At 45.2% G+C, this 26,926-nt stretch overlaps 2 protein-coding genes across 13 annotated transcripts in view; one reads left to right on the forward strand and one right to left on the reverse strand.

The window, feature by feature from the left end:
• MALT1 (MALT1 paracaspase) overlaps positions 1–26,926 on the reverse strand; it is a 114,123-nt gene that overhangs the window by 84,155 nt on the left and 3,042 nt on the right. For 4 of the 9 annotated variants that reach the window (XM_075932619.1, XM_075932618.1, XM_075932617.1 and 1 more), the window contains exons 1-2: positions 8,235–8,489; positions 1,856–2,022 (exon numbers count right to left, since the gene is read on the reverse strand). In XM_075932619.1, coding sequence (XP_075788734.1) covers positions 1,856–2,022; positions 8,235–8,374 — 307 coding nt within the window. In that variant the 5' untranslated portion in view covers positions 8,375–8,489. Of the gene's footprint in view, positions 1–1,855; positions 2,023–8,234; positions 8,496–26,926 lie in introns of those variants that run through there. The other 5 variants (XM_075932616.1, XM_075932615.1, XM_075932612.1 and 2 more) reach the window with 3 other exon arrangements.
• ALPK2 (alpha kinase 2) overlaps positions 14,444–26,926 on the forward strand; it is an 81,536-nt gene continuing 69,053 nt past the window's right edge. For 2 of the 4 annotated variants that reach the window (XR_012904970.1, XM_006116550.4), the window contains exon 1: positions 14,444–14,749. The gene's annotated coding sequence lies outside the window, so the exon portion shown is untranslated. Of the gene's footprint in view, positions 14,750–23,001; positions 23,116–26,926 lie in introns of all 4 variants that reach the window. The other 2 variants (XM_075932611.1, XM_006116549.4) reach the window with 2 other exon arrangements.

Here is a 26,926-nt window from a genome sequence, read left to right on the forward strand (position 1 = left end):
AAGAGTAAACTGCGCTATGCAAGCGTGGATATTCACACCGGTAGTAGGTGTAATGGTGGCTGTGACAGTGATATGTGTGATGGGAGTACCTTGGGGGAATAGGTACTTGCACTCCTATAGTGACGAGAGTACCGAGAAGGAGTTGGAGACCTGAGTGACCTTGATCGCACTGTACAGTGCAAAGGCGAGCGGGAGCGGTAGGATTGATAGTAAAGCCATGGTGAGTGGGATTGACGCGGAGATCTGAGATACCACTCTTGATGGCTTCCTGAACGATAAGAAGCTGGAGGAAAAGGTTCAGGAGAGAAGACAGCTATCTCAGGGCTCAGTGTCAGTGTGCGTACGTATCTAGACTTTCGTTGTGCCTTGGTAGGTATCAAAGAGGCACGCAAAGGAGGTGGAGCCATGCCCAAAGGGCTAGTCGGTGCAGAGGTAAAATCTCTTGGTTCTGACATCTCCCAACAGCAAGATGGAGTTAACAGCGTCGGTGTTGGCGATGTCGGTGCTGCCGTTATCGCTGGTGCCGGCAACTGCGCTGGCGTCGGTGCCGAGGACATCGGCGCCTATGGTTGTTGATGTGGCGCTGTCGGCTGTTGATGCAGTGCTGTTGGCGCCGATGGTTGTTGATGCGGTGCCGATCGTTTCGGTGCCGGAGGTATCGATGCTGAGGCTGGAGGTCTTGAAATGGCACGAGGCTCTCTCGGTGCTGCCGCCGGTGCCGATTCTGGTTGCAGCACCGCGCAGACCGTCAGTGCCGGGTCAGTCAGAATGGCGGGGCTCAGAGCTGATGTGCTACAGTTCTTGCATGTGCTGCCAGTAGCATGTCTCAGTGGCAGACCCAAGGTGCCCGGTGCATTGCCCGCACTGACACTCCTGGAAGGAGCGGAACTCCTCTTTTCATGGGACTTACGCAGCCCAGAAGTCTCATCTGCTGGCTTCTCCGTGGTCAGCAGCTGTAACGCTCTATTAAAAAGCAGCATTTTGAGCCGCATCTCTCTATCCCGCTTGGTGCGGGCGGTTAATTTGGAGCACTGCGTGCACTTTTGGGAGATACAACCATCCTCAAGGCACTTGAAACAGTGCAAATGGCTGTCTGACGCAGGCAAGGCGTCTTGGCATGTCGCGTACTTCTTGAACCCGGGGGAACCAGGCATGGTGGCACTGGAGGAGTCTGTCAGGCACAGTCTTTCTTAATAATAAGGTGGGTTTTTTTTAAACTGGCAACGTTGAACTGTTGAAACTCTAAATACCTATATACATGAACTTCTTCTTTTTTTTAAGAGAACGATATAAACTAGAACTATGACTACCGGGAAGGGGCTAAACTGGAATGAATAACAACACTTTATATCTTTTTAGTAATTTTGTGTTTCTCCTCAGAACGAAGGAGGAGCTCATCCGGATTCCGTCTGCAGCCATGGACGGTTAGGAGGAACTGGCGGGGCTGGACCGTGCTATGCGAAAGGGTGCAAACAGTGCGAGGCAGCATCTGCGCATGCACAGTCTGGCGGGGCTACTGCTACAGAAAACTTTCCAAGCTGCGGTGCCGAGACGAGCCTGACACCTTCAGTGGAGCTCCCCCGAGGACACTACTCAACGAAGAATCTTCTGTTCCTAACACTTTATATATTTTGAGCCTTTAAAAAAAAATAATAAAAAGCTCACACGCACACACTACACTTCAATACTTCTGTAGGAAGAGGAAAGACATTGATTATGGACATTTATTCAGTTTCCAAATTGGAAGTGTAGAATTACTAGCTTTTAATTATAAATTCTTTTATCAACTATAGGATCCTCCCTCTGGTAAATTTCCAGAAAAAAATATACATTATAAATAAAAATGAAAATTAACCTGGTGGACTGAGGCACTGAAGAGCTTCTGTGTGTTCCAGGGCCTGTAAGAATTCCATCAGTTCTATCACAGTACAGCCTCTTTCACCCATTAGTCTCAAGAGACTCCAACTGGGGCTTCCTTCTGGCTCCAGTACTTTGAGAGAACATTGTTCCAATTCCAGAGAACTGCAAAAAATTAAAATAAAACAAATATGTTAAGTGCATTTGTATACATACTACATGATGTGATCAATTTAAAATGGAGAAAGAGAAACCCAATCTTTGTGCAATACTCATGTCTAATTTTGCCCACAATGAGATTGTCTTTTAAGGAAATATCAGTAAAGCTAAATATATGAAAATAAATAATCATTTTACTTATAGGAATCTGGTGTTCATTGCTACAAATACAAAGTCTTCTGAATGTACATTTCTGATTCCCATTAAGCAGTGGATTTACATATACGACTCTAGAAGAAATTACTCCACCTATGTGAAGTATGTTCCCAGTTCTATGTTATATTGTTTCCTAGAAGTATTTAAAATATCTTACACACATGCAGCATGTCTTTCAAAAGGATTTCAAAACACATGACAACTGTATAGAAAGCATACACTATTACTTTTATTAAGCTGCCTGAAATGAAGATGAACTGCATATCACATAACAGAGGTATTTGTGTGCATGACAATTCTAATCAAGACACTGGGCGGACACCTATCCTTATAAGTCGGACTTTACTTTTCACAATTTCCACTGAAAACCAAATACAGAGCACCTTTCCATTTAAGGGATGCCAATTAAAGAAACAATAAACAATGAGTCACCAATGGCAGGATTCAAACTGTGGTTCCAGGAAGACTGTGTTTCAGAAGTGATGCTTTTCATCACTGATGTACTGCTATATTTTAAGAAAGATTGTCTGGTGAATCTTGCCCACATACTCAGGGTCTAAATGATCACCATATTTAGGTCAGGAAAGAACTTCCCCACTCAGGGTTAGACTGGGTGAGGGCCGGGGCAAAGATGATTCACCTTCCTTTAGGTATGTTAAATAGCATGTAATTGAATAGTCGTGTAACTGCATGACACTTTATCTGTTACACGATTATTCGATAGTCCCTAGAGGCGAGGTCAGCAGCCAGTGTGCTCCTGGACCCACATCCAGGGAGACTTCTGCCATCCTGTGCTGCTGCCAGTCTGCAAGGGGAGCCAATTTAAAAACTGGCTTCCCGTGCAGATCAGCTCCCACATGTGGCCCCATGCTGCTGCCTTTGATACAGAGGCAGCAGCAGCCTCTGTCCGCAGGGGGTCCGAGGTCCCCATGGACAGAGGCTGCTCCCATGAACAAGGGCTGCTTCTGCACTAGTTAGGCCTCAGCTGGAGTACTGTGTCCAGTTCTGGGTGCCACATTTCAAGAAAGATGTGGAGAAATTGGAAAGGGTACAGAGAAGAGCAACAAGAATGATTAAAGGTCTAGAGAACATGACCTATGAAGCCAGGCTTCATGAACTGGGCTTGTTTAGTTTGGAAAAAAGAAGATTAAGGGGGGACATGATAGCGGTTTTCAAATATCTAAAAGGGTGTCACAAGGAGGAAGGAGAAAATTTGTTCCTCTTGGTTTCTGAGGACAGGACAAGGAGTAATGGGCTTAAAGTGCAGCAGGGGAGGTTTAGATTGGACATTAGGAAAAAATTCCTAACTGTCAGGGTGGTCAAATATTGGAATAAATTGCCTAGGGAGGTGGTGGAATCTCCCTCTCTGGAGATATTTAAGAACAGGTTAGATAGACATCTGTCAGGGATGGTGTAGACGGAGTTTGGTCCTGCCCTGAGGGCGGGGGGCTGGACTCGATGACCTCTCAAGGTCCCTTCCAGTCCTATGATTCTATGTGACAGCCTTCCCTTCACCCACGCAGCTGCCTCTGATACAGAGGCATTGGGAGGGAGGGGCCCATGGGTCCGTGGAGCCAGTGAGTCCATGGAGCAGGCACACATGGTGCTTGAAAGCCAGTTCCCCATGCTGCTGCCTACCCACCTCACCTTCCGCACTGCTGACTCTTTTTCAGAGGCAGCAGCACAAGTGTGGGAGTGGGCAGGCGGATCCAGTGATCATAGGGAGCCGGCTTTTAAGCCAGCTACTCATGGGCACTGGCTTCTCCCCTTGCTGCTTTCGATACAGGGGCAGCCGGCGGGGAGGAATGCATGTAGTTGAGAAGATGAACCGATAAGCCCAGGCTTAATTATGCAGTTGTCTACACCGGGGTTCCCAACCTTTTTATACTGCAGACCAGCAAATCCATTCACAAACTTTTGGCAGACTGGTAGCATTTTATTTGTATATTTGTTATGCATATAATTAATATGAAAATATGAAAATAAAATGTTACTGGGTCGCCAAAAGCCCTGGCCCCCAGAGCTACCGCAAACAGACAACTTCAGCTCCAGCAGTTGCCACATGGGGGGCAGCTGCTGCAGCTGAAGCCAGCTGTTTGCAGCGGCTCTGGAGCACACCCCAGCACCCTGAGCCCCCCAAATGTCAGCCCTAACCCCTAGGGCCCCCCACCTCTACACAACCCCATGCACTAGCCACTGGCCCCAGAGCCCCCTGCACATAACCCCTGGTGCCAGTCTCCCACTCTCAAAGCCCCCTTGCCATTTCCCACCCCAAATGCCTCAATGCCAGTCCCCCACCCCTAAGAGCCTCCCATCAACAGACCCCCCAGTGCTAGCCTCTTGTTTCCAGAGCACCCCACTGCACCCAACCCCTCAGTCCTTCCCACTGCCAAACCCCAGACCCCAATATTAGCTCTGCCCCCCCCAGTGCCAGCCCTGCCCCCATAATCTCCCACTAGCTCTACCCCAGAGCCCTCAAGTGCCAGTTTCCCACCCCAGATGTCAAAGTGACCCCCCAGTGACAGCCCCTCTTTTTAGAGCCCCTCACCCCTTAGAGCTCCCAAATACTAGCCCTGCCTCTAGAGCCCCCCAGCACTAGTCCCCCACCACCTCCACCTAGCCCTGTGCTGCCTCCCAGATGCCAGCTTAGCACTACTGCCCAGGTTGTGGCTACTCTAAGGCAGCTGTGCCACGAACTGCTTTTCAGCATCCAGGAGGAGACCCCACCTCTGCTTGGCACTTGTTGGCTGAGAGGCAGGGCAGGCCATTCCCCTCTCAATAACAGCAGTGGGAAAGGAGGCAGTGTACCCTAACCCCAGCCCACAGAGCCTCTACAGCCTGGCCACCAACAATTCGTGGCCTGGCGCCAGTCCACAGACCAGTGGTTGGGAACCACTGATCTACATATTGACATCCCTACCTTCCTCTGGAGCATGGGGCACGGGACACTTCCAGGTTTAAACTAACACAAATGGTGCATTCTCTGTAACTTGAAATCTTTAAACCCTGAGTTGAGGACTTCAGTAACTCAGCCAAAGTTTAGGGGTCTGTTTCAGGAGTGGGTGAGATTCAGTGGTCTACAAAATGCAGGAGATCAGACTAGATGATCATAATGGTCCCTTCTGACCTTAAACTCTACGGCAATGAAATGTAAATACAGTGGTCCCCAACCTTTTGGAGCTGCCGGGCACCCAGGGGCGGAGCCGCACATGCACTGCATGCCCAGGGGCAGCGACCCCATGCGCCGTGGGGGCGGGGCTGCTAATTTGCCACGCACCCGGGGACGACGCTCCTCATAGCTGCACGCCCGGGGCCAGTGCTCCCTGTGGGGACCACTGTGTAAATAGATTCAATCTGTAATTCCAGATGTACAGATCCATGCATTTAAACTTCAGAATTAAGCTCTTGGAGTCACCTTTAATCACAGAGTACTATAACTTTTTCTGGTTAGTCTAAAAATGTGAAGAATTAGGAGAAAACTAAAGTTATGGAAATATTATATGAAACCATGTCACCACAACAAATTTGTGTTTAGAAATTCTTTATTTAATTAGCATGTACTTGCTATACATTAATTGAGAAGATTATGATGGGAAAGGATTTTATACTCAGGGGAGGAGGAAGGGACAGACGCTAATGTGACCTAAAATCCAATAAACTTCAGCAGCAGATGAGTGTAAAGACATCCTGGCAAGACTACAAAGCACACCAATTTGTACTAGTATCTTTTTCCCTAACAACAATTTTCATGTTTGTCTTCCTGTTTGGTCTAGGGTTAGTTATCCTGCACATCAGTTACATTATTAAACTTCTCCACCAAACTGCAGAGGGTGCAGCCAAAAGAATAATTCATCCACCTTACAGAATAACAACAGGCATTTTAGCCACAAGAATGAAACCAATAAGACAGTACAGCCCATCACAACTGATTTTCATATTTTACATACAACACATCTGTTGGTCACAAAGGCCACTTGCCCCAAGTGACTTATGCCTCTCAAGCCTCGCATGGTACTTGAACAGCTATCCACCCCTGCACTCAGCTAGGAAGCTAATGAGAATCTGCACCTGTCACTATGGAAGCACCACCCAAATGTCCATGCCAGGTACTCCTTGCCCAAGCACTCACCTAAGCATACAGGCAGTCGCCGGGTTACGTACAAGATAGGGACTGTAGGTTTGTTCTTAAGTTGAATTTGTATGTAAGTCGGAACTGGTACATATTGTAGGGGAAGCTCTGGAGAAATGTTTGGCTAGAGTTCAGTTTTATTCTCCTACACCTCACTTCCCTCAGTCCTTTATTCTCAAGCTGAGGTGTCTGCTGAGAAAAGCCACTCCATGACTCCCTGGTATGCTGGGGGGGGGCACTAGCTTCGCGTCTCCCTAGTCTGCTGGGGGGAAGCAGCTAGTGTGGGATTGCCTCACCCCGTTTGTAAGTAGGGATCCGATGTAAGTCGGATCCATGTAACCCGGGGACTGCCTGTACTGTAGTTTCCTCACTACATGTTCCAAAGTCTAAGAGTTGCAGCTCTCCCACTGCTTGTGCCAGAACTCCCCTGCCTCCAGCCACACTTTCACCTAACCCCCATGGCTCTCCCTCTGCCTGCGCCAGTCTCCCCAGCCACTCCCTCACCTAATACCCCCATGGCTCTCAAATTGCTTCTGCCAGCCCCCAGCCACTCCCTCACCTGAGCCTCCTCCCCCCATGGCTCTCATATTGCTTCTGCCAGCCCCCAGCCACTCCCTAACCTGACCCCCCCCCATGGCTCTCAAATTGCTTCTGCCAGCCCCCAGCCACTCCCTCACCTGAGCCTCCCCCCCATGGCTCTCAAATTGCTTCTGCCAGCCCCCAGCCACTCCCTCACCTGAGCCTCCCCCCCCCATGGCTCTCAAATTGCTTCTGCCAGCCCCCAGCCACTCCCTCACCTGAGCCTCCCCCCCCCCCATGGCTCTCATATTGCTTCTGCCAGCCCCCAGCCACTCCCTCACCTGAGCCTCCCCCCCATGGCTCTCATATTGCTTCTGCCAGCCCCCAGCCACTCCCTCACCTGAGCCTCCCCCCCCCATGGCTCTCATATTGCTTCTGCCAGCCCCCAGCCACTCCCTCACCTGAGCCTCCCCCCTTCCCCCCCATGGCTCTCATATTGCTTCTGCCAGCCCCCAGCCACTCCCTCACCTGAGCCTCCCCCCCCCCATGGCTCTCATATTGCTTCTGCCAGCCCCCAGCCACTCCCTCACCTGAGCCTCCCCCCCCCATGGCTCTCATATTGCTTCTGCCAGCCCCCAGCCACTCCCTCACCTGAGCCTCCCCCCCCCCATGGCTCTCATATTGCTTCTGCCAGCCCCCAGCCACTCCCTCACCTGAGCCTCCCCCCTTCCCCCCCATGGCTCTCATATTGCTTCTGCCAGCCCCCAGCCACTCCCTCACCTGAGCCTCCCCCCCCCCCATGGCTCTCATATTGCTTCTGCCAGCCCCCAGCCACTCCCTCACCTGAGCCTCCCCCCTTCCCCCCCATGGCTCTCATATTGCTTCTGCCAGCCCCCAGCCACTCCCTCACCTGAGCCTCCCCCCTTCCCCCCCATGGCTCTCATATTGCTTCTGCCAGCCCCCAGCCACTCCCTCACCTGAGCCTCCCCCCTCCCCCCCATGGCTCTCAAATTGCTTCTGCCAGCCCCCAGCCACTCCCTCACCTGAGCCTCCCCCCTCCCCCCCATGGCTCTCAAATTGCTTCTGCCAGCCCCCAGCCACTCCCTCACCTGAGCCTCCCCCCTCCCCCCCATGGCTCTCAAATTGCTTCTGCCAGCCCCCAGCCACTCCCTCACCTGGCCCCCCTCCAGGGCTCTTCCCTCTCCGTGCCAGGCTCCCCGCGGCAGCTCGTTTCACTGAAGCCTGCTCCCCTGTGCCTCCTCCCCGCCCAATCCAGCGCCAGCCCCTGCGACCCGGCTCGTCCCGAGTCCCCCGCTCCCGCCGGTGCCTCGGCGCCCCCCGGGGCTGCCCTCACCTCAGCTTGACCCTGCCGTGGCTCCCGGCTCGCTGCGCCAGGTCTCTCCAGCCCCGGCCCGGATCTGCGCGGTCCAGCACGCCACTGAGCCGCCGGAGCAGCGGCTCCCCCAGCAGGTTAATGGGCAGCGACCCCGCCATCGTGGGGAGCAGAGCGCTGCCGTGCGAGCTCCCCCGCCGCCGAGCCTCCCACTCCGGGCACCGAGCGGAGGCGGCGCCTGAACCCGGAAGCAGCGAGCCGGGGATTCCCGCCCCAACAACAACTTTCTGGGCGCGCAGGGAGGGGCTGGGGCGTCTCTGTCCCCGACCCCCGCCCGCCCACTCTCGCCCCGCGGGGCCCGCCAGCCCCTCTCCTCACTTAAATCTGCCCGGCCGAGGCCTCGCTTTTCTGTCAGCCCCTTAGGCTCTGCCCCAGCCTCACCCGATTCTAGCTCCCACAGCGTCACCTAAAGCTGAGGCGCCCCTGTAGCGAGCAAAACACTAACTTCTCAGAATTTGCTACTTTGGGCAAATTGAGAGATTTTTCTACCAAAAAACACAGTTCCTCTGAATTTGTGACCCATGGACCAGGAGCAAAAGGCCCCCGCCCAAGGCAAAACACCAGCATCCCCTGAGTCCGTTAGCAAGGAGGTAGCAAATTGAGAGATTTTTCTACCAAAAAACACAGTTCCTCTGAATTTGCAACCAGCCAGCAAAGGTAGCAATTCCTGAGCAGTTATACCGAATGTCATGTTTGTTTGACAGAAACTGTGACCGTCACAAAAACGGAGCGGTTTCACTTTTTGCCTATACACCCCCCCTATTTGCGCCTTTCCCAAGCCTGCCCTCATGGGAGCCTGATCCTATCCTAGTTCTTCCTGGCGCTCTGTGACAACTCCCGCCATCCTTTCATCTCACCTCTGTTTGAGCTGCTCGTCCTTCCACTCACTGTGCCAGTCCTGCCTCAGCACTTGCCCTCCTCTCCCTTTCCCTGAATGACCACCTCCTCTGTGTGCCAGTCCCCAAAGGACAGTGTCGTGATCCTCACCCACATATACTGCACCAGCTCCCCACAGCCTCCTTCAGTCTAATCATGCCATGCCATAACTGCCCCCACTCTTTCAACCTGTCCTGACCTGTTCTAGCTCTGCTATGGCTCCCCTCACAACTACTCACCTCAATTCCGCCAGGTGCTGGAATGGCTTCCCACTCCTTCTACCATTTTCACCTCTGGCTGATCCTGATCTTTGCTTCTCACTCCAGATCCGAATACCTCTCAGAACTAAACTGGCTAGCAAGTTGCTAAATTGTAGTCGTTGCTAATTAGTAGACGGAGACACACTCTTCCCTCCCCCCAGGTGGGTATGGGTGAGACTTCTTCACCAAACAGTAGAGGGTGCCAGCCAAAAGAATAATTAATATCCATGCAGAATAAGAACATCAGGCATTTTAGCCACAAGAATGACACCAATAAGAGTGCAACCCAACACAACTGATCATTACCACGTGTTGTATACACCAGATCTTGTTCAAGAATGCTGTTTGCTCCAAATGACTTATATCTCTGTCAAGCTTGCATAGATCCTGTATCTTAGCAGCTACCCACCATCCACACCCTCACCTGACCCTCTATGGCTCTCAGACCAGCTTCAGGGAGAGCTTTGAAATGCTATGAAAGAACATTGCCCTACATCTGGGTGGGGTGGAACATACATAAATATCCATATGTAAGTTTTTTGATACTAGAAAGAGGCTATAACTTCAATCTGTGAAGAAAACTTCAGCTGTTCAAACAAATTAAAGAGAAGTGATGAAACCAGAAGAGTTTTTGTTATGTTTCTCAGGAAACAACAAAAGCCTAAAGCAAATTTTAAAGGTGGGAGTCATAAATATCCTAATTCCTGTTCTGTTTAGGCCTGCTATGAGTACAAGCAGCTCCTGGCCCTGCCATTTGTCATGATGGGGTTGAAACCTACCTAGACTTGGGTCACAGGCTTTGGCAAGAAAAGAGAAAGGGGAGAGTCAGCCTGATCTTTAAAATAAACTGCATTACATTTATATTTCTGGCAACACTAACCATTTATACTCTTGGGCCTTCAGTTTTATGACAGATGACTAGCAGTTAAACATGAGTTTAGCCACACTAAGTTGAATTCTGGATGCCATGTGAGAATCACTGCCAGAGGCTGCCCTAATGTATTTCAATGTAGATTGCCAATAATTTGTTTCAAGCACTTAAAATGAATTCTCTGTATTTTACCATCTATTTTAATTAACCACCAGTTTTTCAAAGTTGGGAGTTGGTTACATAAATAAATGACCTGGTTTTCAAAGATGCCAAGCACCTGCAACTCTCATGGACTTTAATGGATATTGAACACCTGTGAAACCAGGCTACCTGTTGAGGTGCCTAAATATGTAGGTAGGCCTCTACATGTAGGAACTCAAATTGGATGATTTTAACCAATATCATGTACTCTGGTTCTCATTTGTTTTCTTTGAAACACTACAGCCGTGTCTACATTGGCAAGATTTTGCGCAAAAGTGAATGCTTTTGCACAAAAACTTGCCGCCTGTCTACACTGGCCGCGAGTTCTTGCGCAAGAACACTGATGTTCTGATGTAAGAAATCAGTGCTTCTTGCGCAAAAACTCTGATGCTCCCACTCAGGAATAAGCCCTCTTGCACAAGTGTTCTTGTGCAAGAGGGCAGTATAGACAAGCAACATGAATTTCCTGCGCAAGAAAGCCTGATGGCTAAAATGGTCATCAGAGCTTTCTTGCGCAAGAGGGCGTCTACACTGGCACAGATGCTTTTGCACAAAAGCACATCTCTTGCACAAAAGCACATGCCAGTGTAGACACTCTCTTGCGCAAATACTTTAGCGCAAAAACTCTTGCGTTAAAAGTATTTGCGCAAAATCTTGCCAATGTAGACGTAGCCTACAGGTTGAACATCTCTGAACCAAGACTCCCTGATCTGGAAGGATCATGGATTTTGCTGAACCAGAGAAAGCTAGTGGAGGGCCAGGAGCCAGGAACCCAGCCAGGCTGCCTGTGGGTAGGCCAGCAGATGGGAGCCCTGCTGCTGAATTTGGACTGAGCCTGTGGCAGAGTGGCTGGAATGCCAGCAGGCTCTGGCAGGGCAGCAGTCTTCTGTGGTGTGGCCATGAGCCCCGGTTGGGCTGGTGCTGCCCCAGTAGGACTAGCTTGGTCGGGAACCCCGGCTGCTGAGGAGCAGTGTGTCACAAGGGGCGGGAGGGCAACAGGGCAGGTGCATCAAGATTGAAAGCTGGCGGGGCTGGTGCTGTTGCAACAGGGCTGGCAGGGCAGGGAGTACCAGCAGAGGGACAGTGGTTTGCCATGGTGAAGCTGAGGGTGTGTCTAGACTAAAGAGTTTTGTTGACAAAAGTGGACTTTTGTCGACAAAACTATACCTGCGTCTACACTACCGCTGAATTCTGTCGACATAACGTCGACAGAACTCAGCAGTTTTGTCGACGCTGGTAAACCTCATTTTACGAGGCATAACGCCTTCTGTCGACAGAGTTCTGTCGACAGAAGGCGTTATTGAATGTAAACTGTCCTTGCGTCTACACTGCCATGTCGACAAAGCAGCTTGCTTTGTCGACAGAACTGAATGTAGTGTAGATGCTCTTTGTCGACAGAAGCTTTGTTGACAGTATCTGTCGACAAAACTTCTGTCGACAAAACTCTGTAGTCTAGACGTACCCTGAAAGCCCCAGTGGCGGGATCGCAGGGCTGGTCACACATGGGGAGCCTATTAGGAAGCCAGGCAAGGAGTAGAGCCAGGCTGGGGGGCCGGTGGGAGGGGGGCAGAAATTACCTCCCCTAGTTCAGCAAAATCCCTCCTTTGGGACCATTCAGGTCGGGAGGTTCAACCTGTACTAATCTGAAAGCAAGAAAATTTAGTGGTTGAACAGCAATACAGGTTGGCCTCACCAGGGCTGTCACCCTGGGGACCTGCCTGGCCCTAGACAGGGGAGTTTGCAGGACCAGGGGAGGTCAGGGTTCTCCCGAGGGCACTGGCCTCCTGGCTGGCTCCCTTCTAGCCACTGGCCTGCTCCCGGCCCCAGCAGCTGCCCAGCTGGCCAGACTCCGCTCCCAGCCTCGAACCTATACTATGTTCTTCAATATTACTTTCTGTCTCTACCTTCTGGAAACCCAGATTCCTCCTTGTATAGTGTCAAGGTCACAGCAGACATTTAAAAATACATACTTTTAAAAAGACCTTTTAAAGACAGCCCCCCTCCTTGTTAACTTCTAGATTGTCAGATGGTTGGAATCTTTCCTGCATGTTGTTTTACTGAATATTGGCATTTCTCCCCATCTTGGTGTTTGTGTGCTCTTTAACAGTAGCATGTGCAATAATGACCGCTCCTAGAAAGGATGAGAATTATAATAAAGCACTTTTCATAAACACGGCAGGGTACCCATACCTGTGACTGGCTGTTATAGGGTGTGTAGTGCTAGCAGTTTAGGTTTTGATTGGTTTCAGTGGTTCACTTCCAGGTGTGTCCTTTGTTCCCTCACTACTACTGCAAAAGAAGTTTTAGCAAAAGTTGCACACCTTAGGCAGTTTTTAGAGCCTTTTTTTCTCTTCTAATAAAGACATTATGGGTTGAAATCCTAACCATATTAAGGTTAATGAAGCCTAGATTTCATCCCTGATATTAAGTTACATTAATATGCAAATATCTGCATAGGAGGAAGACTTCATTATACTTTGTGGTTAATTACATTCCATATGATTAATATTTACATTAGATGTCTTTCAAAGTAGTTTTATGTTAGCCCTACAGTAGACACTTCATCTATAAATTATTTTTTCTAAATTGTCAATCTGCAGACAACATGCTATAAAATATAGTTAAGGAAGGGCAGTGTATGAAAGTCTAACACCTCAGTGGCCTTGAAAAGAGTTTGATAGGTCTCAGTCCAGTTTCTGCTGAGCAATGACTGACTTGATCACAAAAACTGCCTCAGTCAATACTAATTAGTAGTCTTGATGGCAGTGGTTAGTTCCAGTGAATAGTCTGTTTAGACTATGCTTATGGAACAACCAAGAAAAAGATTATCAGAGACTCCCATCTAGGTTTTATATAAGAACTAGCCATCCTGAGACAGGACTAGAGATATACTTAGCCACTACTTATGACTATACTGTGGTGGAAAGTCGACCTAAGGAGTGCAACTCCAGCTTCGTGAATAACGTAGCTGGAGTTGACATACCTTAGCTTGAGTTACTGTGGGTCTACACCATAGGGGAGGTGATGGGAGGAAACCCTTGTGTCTACTTACTCTTCTTGTCAGGGGGTGACTGCGAAGTGATCTGCAGTTAATTGGCAGGGTTTTCACTAGACCTAGTGATCAGGCTAGTGATAGACTAGATCAGGGATCTCAGACTCATGGCCCAGAGACTATCAACGGCCAGAGCATTTTTGCAATCTGGCCCAGGAGTACTGGTGGCCTAGGGGAGGACATGTGTCCCTCCCCATCCCCCAAACCTCACCCTTTCCCTCCTATTGCACACTGTTCCCTCTGCAAAAGTACTCTAGCCATAGAGGAGTTTGAGACCCCTATACCAAATTGATCGCCAGCGAATCAATCTCAGAGTGTCAAACTCAGCTGCTGTGTGGCTGTTGTCTAGGAGTCATAGCAGTAGTCTCAGCAGATTAGTCAAGAATAAAATGATCACAGAAACAAGCCTCTCAACTCTGTACAGAGCCCTAAGGCAATGTGGACATTCATCAACTTTCACTGGGTTTCCCCTATGGACAGGGTCTTCCTTTGAGGCACTCATTGCAGGACTGGAGCCAAAATCACAAAATAATGAATCTGTTAATCATTTTGTTAAAAAAGTGTGAATTTTCTGTGACTGTTAAAATTCACCGGATACCCTTTGCTTTCTTTAGCCCACTTGCTACCGGTAAATCTGTAGATGTTCACTATTAAATAGATGTGAACACTTGCAGTTGTTTTGTCCTTTGTAACTTGAAACAGCAAGTCCCTGGAGCTCTCAATTTACTAACATTTCCAATTTAGTCTACCTCAGTTTCTTAGTGAGCTCATTGACATTACTGCCATTTACTTCACACAAAACCCTCTATGGATTCATCAGAGACTAGTGACGCCTTCATGGTTCAGCAAAGCATATAAGTAGTATGTAATAACTTTTAACATCCCTACTTAGCAAAGCACTTCAGCATGTGCTTAGGAGACTCAAAGCAACTCAGTACCTTAGTATGAAAACTTAAGATCAACTCTTGCTCCCACAGAAGCCACAGGGAAATTACTTGCCTTGCCAATACACTCCTTCCAAAATTACCCTTGGAAGAGGCACCTGCTGCAGTGTGATGAAATAGACTCTCTTTAAAAGACTCACTGTACTATGATCAGACCCAGCCAACGAACACTGAAATATTCAACTACACACAGCACTGTGGATTGAACAGACACCATATTTGTCAATTTTTCTTTCAAGCCACTAGCCTGACCCTGTAATAGCATTCCAAGTGTAAGTACAAACATTTACAGTTTCAGACATTAGATTAATTACCTGAAGTTGCTAAAATAGAGCATATGGTCAAAAAAGAAAAAAATCCAGAGAAGTGGAGCATATTTATTCTTTTTGGAATCCATCTGTAGTTTATATTGCTTAAATATAGGAACTGTTGTTTGCTTGTGCTAATATTTAATCATTTCTTTTTAGCTTGGTACATTTTGCTAGCACTTTTGTTTTTCCCAGTATTTTGGGCCAATTCCTGAAATCCTGACCTGAGTAAAATTTCCTTTGATTTCAATGGGACAAAGGAGCTTTCCAAATGCATAAAAAACAAGGTGCATGCCCTGAAAAGCTTCTGATCTATCCTAGATGGGCAGATATTCAATAACTCTTTTCAAATAAATATTGTGTTGTTTGCTTACTACTTTGTTCCTACTCACCGTGTGAAAACTTTGGGGAAATAATATGAACATTTTGTTACCATGTTTATAACACTAGCCTCGAAAAATTGCATGTGTTTAGAGTGTCAGATACTGTTACTTGATAAACCTTTAAAAATAGATTAAGACAGAATCAGCAGTAAGGCTGCTGCTGTGGTTGCTTACTTTACATTAGTTCTTCTTTAGTTAAAGCAGACAATCATGTATTCCTGTCAAAACTAAGCAATTAATCATAGTTCTGGTGATTCCCTTGTACTAGGTCAGTGTTTCTTAAACTTTTTAAGACTGAGGAACACCAAACAATATTTTTTTTATGAGGAACACCAAGGATTTTTTGTAGAGGAAAAAAAAAGTTGGGGGGGGAGGAAGGGTCGGGGGAAAGTTACTGAAGAAGAAAAAAAGGGTTGGGGGAAAAGTTATTGTGGAAAAAAAGGGTGCCTGTTCTTTTAAGGGTGGCCATTTTGAATTCTGTTCTCTGTGGCACACCTCCGATGCCATGGAACATAGTTTAAAAAACACTGTACTAGGTGCTGTCTGGAACACAGACACTGTAGGAAAGGGTTTGCTGGAAAATGATTTATATGCCACAAGCATTACTAATTAAAATACAGAATAATTGTCTGTATTAAGTGCTATACATGTATGAAATTAACATGATTATCAGGGCCATATGCAGGAATTTCTGTGGGGGGCTGAGAGCTGTGGGAAGGGTCCACGGCCTCACCCCAGTCTTGCTCCTGGTGGGGAGAAGGAATCAACCCCAGACTTTCCCTGGCCAACCAGAGCACGGTGGGAGGGAGGCTGGGGCAACACACCACCCCAGCCTCACACTTACTTGGAGGACCATGTGGGGGGGAAAGTTTGCACCCTTCACACCTCCCCTGTGTACAGGCCTGACTATGGAGGTAAACACTGGTGCAAATGTTAGCCATTTAAAAGCAAGTGTCTGGAACACATTTCATTGACTTAGTAAAATATTAATGTAGTGAGTAGTAAGCATTTTCAAAATATACTACCTTGCAATTAGTTTGCTCACAATCCCATTAAGATAATAGTGTGATTTATTATTTGTATTACGGTAGTGCCTAAGAACCCAATTGTAGACCAGGATCAATTATGTTAGGCAATATACACACATGCAAGCATAGAAGTGTTAACTCCTAGAGGCAGGAACTACCTAAACTTTGAATTTAACCCATCTAAGATGAGTCTGCAAACTGCCATATAATCTGTGGTTTAATAAAATTATTTATTTTATTTGAATTCAGTTTAGAAAATTCAGGATAAAGTTTAAATGTATCCTGTCAGGAGTCTAGATTCCAGCAGTCTGGTTTAGTGGTTAGAATCAGACCCAGGGGGAATCCAATCCAAGAGTCAGAAACCAGGAAGGGAATAGGACTGAGGGGGAGCAAGGGAATCCAATGACTGCAGTTGCAAGCAAAAATATCAAGGAATTAGCAATCCACTGCTTCTGCCGAGCTTAAAAGTAGGTCTGCTGTCTCCCTTCAGCACATCAGGCAGTCCTATGACAATCCAGATGAGCTCATCTATCGATATGATGGCTAACCTTGCTAGTCCGCTGGTTTAGTTGAATGTGATCCATCATGACAGATCCTACAAAATTCTAGTTTTTGTTTCCTGGGAGATCTTACCACTTCAAAGGTGATCGCTCTGAGGAATGCATAGATACTTCTATATTCTGGAGGTAAAATCTTCTTGTGCTGATGAATACAGCAGGTAGGAAATTTTCCATGGAACATTTATCAGTTGGAAAATACTGATCAAAGATGAAAATATTCTTTTCCAACCTTTTTTCCAATGGAACTTTTAAAATATCCTGTTTCAAAATGATTTTACATTTACAATGATTTTACATTTCAATTCTGTATTATACATTACTAGAAGACTTGCCTGGGTCCTTCAGGGCAGGGGCTGGCAGTGTGTGTATGGCAGGGGCGGTTGTTGCAGGAGTCAGAGCAGGGCCTTGATGATGTGGGAGATTCAGGGCAGAAGGCCATTGGCTAGCAAGATGGCATCCCCATGTCCCAGCTAGCCACTGTCTTGGTGGAGTGGCTGTCTCCAGTGGTCACTCTGCAGTATAGGTGTCCCCCACATTCACTGCGACCAATGGTCACTATGCAGTATAGCTGTCCCTCCAATCAGCCCCCTCCATTTCCCTGTTAGAGAAAACAATCCCATTCCAGGCAGATCCCATTTTCCTGGTGCAATCAAACTCAGGAAAAGTTAGGAGAAGGGAAACACTCATACCAAATTTGGTGGTCCTAGCTTTTACCATTTATGAGGCATTCTTGAACAAATGGACTCACAGACAGATACACATTTCTAAAATATATAGTTATTATATAATAACAAGTTAAAATCAGAATGAAACTTTTTGACTGTGTTGAAACAAAGCTTCTTGATTGACCCACAACTAATCGGGTTTTTTTTAAGTTTGTTTAGTGAGAAATTTTAAAGCATTTTGCTTTTCTTCCATTTCAGATTGAGAACAAATTTCAAAATTGTGGAATTTCCCATAAATTGAAAAATCAATTTCTCACACACGTTGTTTTCTTTTTTTCATAGTTCCGAATCTCTTTCAGCCAGCACTCTACCCAAAAGCATTCCCTCTTAACTTTTCAGAATCATACTACTGATGTTTCTCAAGCTATTGCTGGGGCTCCCTTAATGTTTGTTTTGTGTGTTTCTATAGTATTTTTCCTGCTTCTTTGTCTCACACACATCACTTTAAACAATACCTAACTAACCCATAGTGAAAATCCCTTCACCTCTATCCAAATAGCTTACATCACTGACTGCTCCTGCATGACCTGTATTTTGGGTGGTGGCTCCTGTCTATTATATAGAGGAGGTTAATTGTTTTGTTTTGTTTTGTTTTACATTTATCAGAATGAAGGGTGGTGGTTATGTTCTCCAGCTTCAAAGAGGGTTATCCCAATCCCCAGCATAACATCTCTAACAAAAAGATGCACAAAATTCTACTTCATGATCAGCTGACTATAGAACAATTAGTTCTTACTAGCAATGATCTAGTAGTAAACCGCAGTTTCCTCCTATTTTCCTATGACCAAATTTTGTTTCATGAGCGTAGCCTGAGGAAATGGATGGAGTGAAAGGGAACTACACAGAAGGCTGAAGAAGCTGAAATCATAGCCTCTCAAAATAACAAAGAGCTTGGCTACACTGCAAGCCATTATTTCAAAATAATGGTGAGCTGTAGGACTTCTTATTCTGACTTCTGCAATCCTCATTTTACAAGGAGTAAGGAAGTCGAAGGAAGTGTTCTTCTTTCAATTTCTTGCTGTGTAGACAGTGCCAAAAACCAAATTAAGCTATTTTGACTTAAGCTATGCAATTCACGTAGCACAAGTTGTGTAGCTTAATTCAATTTTATCCCTGCTGTATAGAGGTACCCAATGTGGGAAGGGAGGAAGCAAGCTGTTTCTCTCTCTCTCTGATTGTGTTTCCTGGTAATATATCTCCCTACTCTCCCTTTGGGAAGTGGTTTTCTGGCCAGATGTGTATTAAAAGAACCATCTTTTCAGCAAAATCACACACAAAAAATTAAAGCCTTTCATCATGACAATGACACTTTGAAAACTGACAGACATAACCTTCCTATACCTAAATCCTTACCAAAACCAGAGGAAATTATTTTTTTAAAAATCCCCAAACCAAAAACCTACACTAAGCAATGTTTTTACCCCAAAATGGTAGAATCCTGATTTTGCTTGCTTTGTGAAGGATAAAAGGCAAAACACAGTTTGTGGGGGAGGGTTTACAGTTATATGAAAAATGTTGCTTTATGTAAAGAGGAATAGCAGATTTACATTTAAATTACCTATTCCTTTATTCCTGGCTATGAAAATTATGCTGGGGAGAATTCTAAATAGTTTAATTAGGGTTATCATATTGGGATATATAATGTTTTCTTTTAGCTGATTTTGCTGGTTATTTGCATTCTATTGTTTAATATAAATCATTCTGACAGAATGGCATAATCAGCATCTGTCCTGTTATAAGGAGACACTCGTTATGTTGCTGCCATGATTGCCTTCTAGCACTTTAGCATATAATATGTTTAAATAAAAGTTCTAGTCTTAAAATAACAATTTTAGAAGTAATTTTTTTCAAAGGAAGAATTTATAAAATATAAATGTATAAATGTATATGAACTGGTATCATTTGACTATTCTCCCATTGTAAGCACACAAAAAGAATCACTTAACTGATGAGTACCTGAAGCAAGATCCATTGAAGTCAATGGAAAGAATTGATTTTAATGGGGTTTTGATCAGGCCTTGAGAAATGCAAATGTGCACCTCATAAAAATAACTGTGCTGTTTCCCTAAAACAACTTAGCATCTTAATTTACCTTCTTCCATACTGCCCAAATCACTGGATAAACTTTCCTTACATGGTAGGTCTACTAACCACTCTAGTCAATTCATATCTTAAAACTCACTTCTATCATCAGTCTTATCCATTGTAATTTTCTGTAACGTTAAATATACAGTAGTTTATTGCAATAGCCTGATCAGGCACAGTGCTATAGCCTACTGCAAGATACTGGACACCCTCAGTTCTCAGTATCTTGCAGGATGGTTTCTTATCAAACCTCACCAAGAAAAATAGAAGTACAAGTTGCACCTCTATAACTAGGATTCTCTGTTTCAGCAACATCCAGGATCAAATTGTCCTGGTGCACTGTGGGGCGGGGGGCAGAAGGCAGACGGGAGCCCAGCGCCATGCAGAGGGGATGGGAGCTGGGAAGCCCAGCATGCAACTCAGCTGCAGGGGGAGGGAAGAGGCCTGGGAAGCCCAGTGGGGGAGGGGAGAGAAACAACAAGGAGGCCAGAAATGACCTCCCCTGGTCCAGAAAAATCCCTCATCTGGGACCAGTCAGGACCTAAGGGTGCTGATCAGGGAGGTCCAACCTGTACTAAAAGGACAGTCCTACATTCACCCATTTGTCTTCTCTATGTTTTGCTCTAAATTGCCTTTGAACACGTACATTCAAGTCATCCCTTTGTAGTCAGTGAGGCAACAAATGTACTTAAATTAAGTGTGTGCTTGTTCCTTCCTAAGTAGAATACTTTGAATTTGTTCTTATTGAATTTCATCCTAATTACTTTACATCCTATTTACTTTTCCAGTTTGTCCAGATCATTTTAAATTTTCATCTTATCCTTCAAAGTACTTGCAGCCCCTCCCAGCTTGGTATCATCTGCAAACATTATAACAGGTGTCTCGAATTCCTGGCCCACAGGCCATCTTACTGGAGCAATTGCACAATCTGCCTGGGACTCCCAGAGCACAGTGGAGTCAGTGAATTTACCCATTGCACTCTGCTTCCCTGAGGTACCTACTGCCACAGGAAGTATGATGGCAGGGGGGAACACAGCTGCTGCACCATGCCAGGCCTCCCTGGTGATTCCCTGAAGCTGTGTCCTCAGGGATGGGGTGCCATGGGGGGAGAAGGCGTAGCACTGTTGGGAAAGGGTAGGGTTTGGGGGCCAGACAGCCCCTCCTCGCAGCCCACAGGGAGTCCCAGTCTGACTTGCACAATCACTCCAGCTGGGGATAGCCTGTGGACCAGGAGTTTGAGACACCTGTTTAATAAGCATACTCCCTATGCCATTATCTAAATAATTGATGAAGACATTGAACAGAACAACATCCAGTACGGACCCCTGAGGAACTCTACTCGTTACGCCTAGGGTTACCAGATGGCTTAAAAAAAATACCGGGCACTCTTGATCTCAGATCAGGGAGGGGGACTGCCTGGGAGGGGAGCGGGGCTGGCCAGGAGGAGGTCGGGGAGAGCAGAGCTGGCCAGGTGAGATTGGGGGCAGGGGGAGAACCAGCTGGCGGAAAGCTGGGCTGGCCAGGAGGAGGTCGGGGGGAGCGGAGCTGGCTGGGGGAAATAGGGGGGAACCAGACGACAGGAAGCAGGGCTGGCCGCGGGGTTGAGCGAGGGGAAAGAATCAAGCACAGATCCCAGGGTGCTGCCCGTCCTGCGCACAGTCCTGGCGGGGTGCACTGGCGAGTCCAGCCCCAGAGATTCCATCTTGCCCCGGCCTCAGCCCCGGCCCCGGCCCCTCCTTTCTACTGAGTAGTTCACACTAGAAAAGTGTGAGCGTGTCTACCAGCTGGGCAGTGCGTAACTACGTACTGATGCTCATAATAATAAAACTAACTTAATTAGAAAATACCAGACATTTATATGTTTGTTTGCCAGACAGAAAGCTATTTCTCTATTTGTTTCCCGGACAGAAAGCTCAAATACCAGACTGTCTGGTTCAAAACTGGACATCTGGCAACCCTAGTTATGCCCTTCCAGCATGACTGCGAACCATTTATAACTACTTTCTGGAAATGATTAACAAACCACTTATGTACCCACTTAATAGTAATCCATCTAGGTGGCATTGCCCTGATTTTTAATGAGATGGTCATGCAGGACTGTATCAAAAGCTTTATTAAAATCTAGATATACCACATCTACTGCTTCTCCGCTAACCACAAGATCTGTTACTCTGTCAAAAAACCCCTACAGGGTTGGTTTAATATGATTTGTTCTTGACACATCCATGCTGTTATATATCACCTTATTATCATCCTGATGTTTGCAAACTGATTCCTTATTTGCTCCATTGTATTTCCTGACACCGAAGTTAACCTGATTGGTCTGTAATTACCTGAGTTGTCCTTATTCTCCTTTTTCACAGATTGGCACTATTTTTCCCTTTTCCAGTCTTCTAGAATCTCTCCCTTTTTCCATTACCTTTCAAAGATAACAGCTAATGGCTCAGATATCTCCTCTATCAGCTCTTGGAATATTCAAGGTCAGTGTTTCTGAAAGTGCTCCATGAAACCACTTTGAGAAACACATTAACTGGCCTCCCTGGTTTGTTTATTTATTGGTGTCACGGCCACCGAGCCTCTTGGCTCCCATTGGCTCTGTTTCATCCTTTGCAGCAAAGAGGGCCAAGCCACTGCTTCCCGCTGCTCCAATTGGCTGCAAAGGGAGAAATGGAGTCAATGGGAGCTGCGAGGCTCCTTGGCCATGGGATCTTACCTATAAACTCTGAAATAAAGCTTGCCTTCTTGAAATCCATTATCTTTACTTTGCTAATTTCCCTCCTATCATTTCTTAAAATCATGATAATTTCATGATCACTTTTATGCAAGGTGCCTTCCATTTTCAAATTCTCAACCAGTTCCTCCATATTTGTCAAATTTAGAAGAGCCTTTCCCTTCCTTTGTAGCATTCTCCACCTTCTGTAATAAAAAATAGTTTCCAATATACATTTTCTAGCTTTCACCACAGTTCTGAAATGTGTGTGGCGTTGTTTTTAATACAACCTGATATTTCAGATAAGAACATGAGTCTAGGAATTTAAACCCTATCCAAAAACAAATATCATGAGACTTGCAATAAAATCACAAGAGTTATGGAACCAACTACTGTTCATAAATTCCGTGATAGAAAAATCCATATGGAACACAAAGATCTAATCACCAGTTTTGTGCTGTTGATGAGAAAATCATCAATAAAAAATGTTCCTATATTGCACATGTGGCTATTTGAGTCTTTTATGCATTTTCATGTTTAGTGTAGATAATTCATTACCAAGGGATCCAAGGCCCATTTGACACACTTTGTATATACTCATACATGTAGATAGCAGCAGGCAGGTTTACTTATAATAAAGTCTGCATTGTCCATCTTCTGCCATGATTACAAACCATTCTACTATTATCCACATTTTCATTCACTTCTTTAATCCACACTTCCAGGTAATCCCAAATCAGAGGTAACTTGTTATAAGAATGGCCAAGATATTAGAAGGCTGACATTTCTAAATATGAACCACTGGAGGAAAACCTGGTTCACACCTTATATTTGTTTAGGTAAGATAACTCACTGTGTGGTATAGTGCAGCTTCTTCTTTTTTAGAACTTAATTTCTTGAATTTCTTTGGACATGTGTGGTTATAGGTCAACCAAAAGAAGTTATTTGTGTTGCTATACGGAAGTTCATGATATAGTGTGTCAATCCTTTGGCTATCAACATTTTTTAAAAAAAAATTATTATCCTTCCCTTTTACATCAAATCCAGAACAATTTTCTGCTTGGGTAAATCAGTGAGCTTTGAAAACATTTTGTTTCCATTGTAACCTTTTAAAAAAAACCTACAATTTTTAAACAAAAAGTCATTTTGAACCTGAAAACTAAATTTTTATTTTGAATATGGTCAAGCTGGGACACTTACAAAATTTCTAAACTTTTTTTCAAAGGATTTTTGAATTGAGAAATTTGTTGAAATCAACCTTTTCTATGAACAGTTTCAGTTTTGACAAATCAACATTTTCCAACAAAAAATGTAAACATTAACAGAGTTTAATGAGAAGCTAGATAAATTCATGGAGGTTAGGTCCATAAAAGGCTATTAGCCAGGGGGGTAGGAATGGTGTCCCTGGCCTCTGTTTGTCAGAGGCTGGAGATGGATGGCATAAGACAAATCGCTTGATCACTGTCTTCGGTCCACCCCCTCCGGGGCACCTGGTGCTGGCCACCATCAGCAGACAGGCTACTGGGCTAGATGGACCTTTGGTCTGACTCAGTATGGCCATTCTTATGTTCTAACATTCCCAATCAGTTCATTGTCTGAATCACCAAATGAGTCAGTCTCTTGCCATTCACTGCAGTGCTACACATCCATCCCAAATAATTTCTAATAATTGTTCTCATCATGGCTTTTTCATATTCATATCCCCAGTTCCATGGAATTAAGCTTTAGCTCCCAATGCCAACAGTATGATAACTGACAGAGAAACACTGCAGTAATATATAGCACAAAGTAGGCAGTGAGCAGTGGTGCTGGAACGATGGGTACTGCTGCACCAGCTGGCATGAAGTAGTAATAACAAAACACCAAATACTTCAGCAGCATCCCCACTATAAATGTTGTTCCAATTCTCCTGGCAGGGAAGGTAAAGCGTTAGAGCTATGTAAACAAAGCAATTGACAGTCACAAGCCTTCTTTCTTGACCCTTTATTATACATTTTGTTTCTGAAGATTGTTTCTGATTATTTTTTCTTGTTTAATCTTTTGTGCTTTATAATAAAAAATCAAATCTGTTTGTAGGCAAGAGACAAAATCAGTTATTAGTCATGGGGTCTGCTTAGATTAAGCAGCACACCAGGGGAGAGTCATTATTTTAAAAAGGAGCTTGATGAGAAAATACAGTTTAGCTAGCAGAATTTTTATGCATCAAAGGAACAAAAACAGGACGCATATTATTTTTCCTTAGCAGATTAAGAGTGTTGTTTATTCCTACTGGTCAGGGCCACTGGAAACATAGGGTCAGAAATAGCACAATGACAGTGGGTAGTATTTTACTCACAAGTAGCCACATTAATTTCCAAACCAGAATTTAAGACAAGCCAAATTCTTCAAATGACAAAACCCTGTATACATTTTAATCAAGTTAGTATTACCACTGCTGAAAGCATTTTTCAGCACAAAATATACTAAGCTTATTAGGAGGATAGGGTTGGATGTGAGGTTAGAGGTGGATAGTTAGTTTCTTTATTGGTCAGTAACTTGTAAATGACCACAATTTATCTTTCTTCTGCAGCTCAAATTCTTGTACTGTTACCTAGCTTATTACACATATACTCTCCTTTTCTTTAGAAGCTAAGAATGCAGATATTTTTGCTTAAAAGCTTTTTTCCAATATAGCTGGAAATTTAGTACCATTGAAATTTTGAGACTGTCTAATATATTCCATTTTACTCCACAAATGGAGGGAAAAAATGCCGTGTCTTGATGTCTGAAATTATATGCCGTTTTCTGAGTGGCACATAAGTATTTTTCTTGTAATAAAAAATTCCATTGTTGAATCTGACAAAATGTGCAGCAGTCCAATTTATATGTATATCATAACTCTGACAGCTTTCCCCATAAATGGTGAGATGAAGCTGCAATGCAGTATTATGAACTAAGATTATGATAACTGTATAATAAACCTGCTTTTGGTTAAAAAAAATCATGAGTTTATTCTGCATCAAAAGTAGTTTCTGGAGCTCTGTTCAGCTGGGAAAATTACTAGGTATTTAAAAACTTAAATCCTCCTAAGGAAATTCAATGCAGCTGATCTTTTGTACAGCAAAAAAAAGACAGATTCAAGAGAATTTTGCAGGGAGTTTGAGATGAATCAGTTCAGCATAGGGGTGGGTGAGTATATGTATGTGGTGTGCATGTTTACATTTCCAGAATACTGTTACAAATTTATCAAGAAGGTATTCAACTTTCCATTAATATATTAACTTGCTAGGGTTTAGTCTTTCCAAAGATGAAACTGAAAGGAAAATGCATTCCTAGACCTATATGTCTCAGGATAAGGTTATAAATGCTTTCCTCTAGGTTATTGGTTCAGGTTGCCAAGGCCAAAAAATTCATTATTGTGCAATGGTCTATGTGACATGAGTGTTAAGTCTTGACTGGTTTACTAGTGAGCAGGTCATCACTTCATTAAACCCCACACCATCCACAATAATCATCAGTCAGCACCTTGCTATCATACTCAGGAGAGATCCCAAGAACTCAAGGGGTTTTGAACTCAACTCCCTTCTTAGAATTAGATGAAGGCACTCCAGAACAAAGGAGAAGCAGCTGACAGAGGCAGTGTGTGGAATCTTTCATTCAAACTGCCTGGACTGTATCTATTGTATTATCAAGTTGAAAATACAACATGACCTTCCCCCTCCCCCTTACAATTCTCCCCTCCAATCTCTTGTCACAGATGAAGACAGTTCTCTGACAGTTGGGACCTCCCTGCAGACAGGGGCGGCTGCTGGAGGAGCCCCTGTTCATGGCCAGCCCCAGCCACTGCAGACAGGGGCTGCATCACAGGATGCAGAGCAGCCGCTGCTCACAAAGAGCCTGGGTGTGCTATGGGCAGAGGCTGCTTTGCAGCAGCCTGTCCTACCCCCCCCCCCCCCCCCCCAACTACAATGCTGCCTGGGGGAACAGGCTGTACTGCAGAGATGGAGCTGGGGGGAATTTAGCAAGAGAAGGAATGCAAGTAATCAACTAGTCCTACATTTCTATGATTCTCACTAACTTTGTCAAATGCAAGCTTACTGTGCTCAGATTCATTCATAATGCTGCTGCACAGTTCATTGTCGTAGCCCATTGCTTTTACCATGGCATCCCTTACTCAGTATCTGTTCAACTGGCTTTTCCTTCTCTTTTGCATGAGACATAAGCTGCTTATCTTCATTTTCATGGTCCTTCATAATCTTCCCTCATCTTTCTTATCTCGTTTACTTTCAAGATCATAGATTCATGGAAAACTAGAACTGGAAGAGACCTTGAGAGGTCATCGAGTTCAGTCCCCTGGCCTCATGGCAGGACCAAGCATCTAGACCAGTGTTTCTTAAACTTTTTGAGACCACAGAACACCAAACAATAATATTTATTTATGTGGAACACCTATGAAAATTTTCTTCAAAAACAATTGTTGTCAAACCAAAAAAGACAAAAACAAAGAAGTAACAAAAACAAAGAAGAGGTCACTGCACACCTGCGAGTTGTTCACGGAACACCAGTGTTCTGCAGAACATAGTTTAAGAAACACTGGTCTAAACCATCCCTGATAGATGTCTCTCTAACCTGTTCTTAAATATCGCCAGAGATGGAGATTCCACAACCTCC

The sequence above is a fragment of the Pelodiscus sinensis genome, chromosome 6 (genome assembly GCF_049634645.1).
Source record: "Pelodiscus sinensis isolate JC-2024 chromosome 6, ASM4963464v1, whole genome shotgun sequence".
NCBI lineage: Eukaryota > Metazoa > Chordata > Testudines > Trionychidae > Pelodiscus > Pelodiscus sinensis.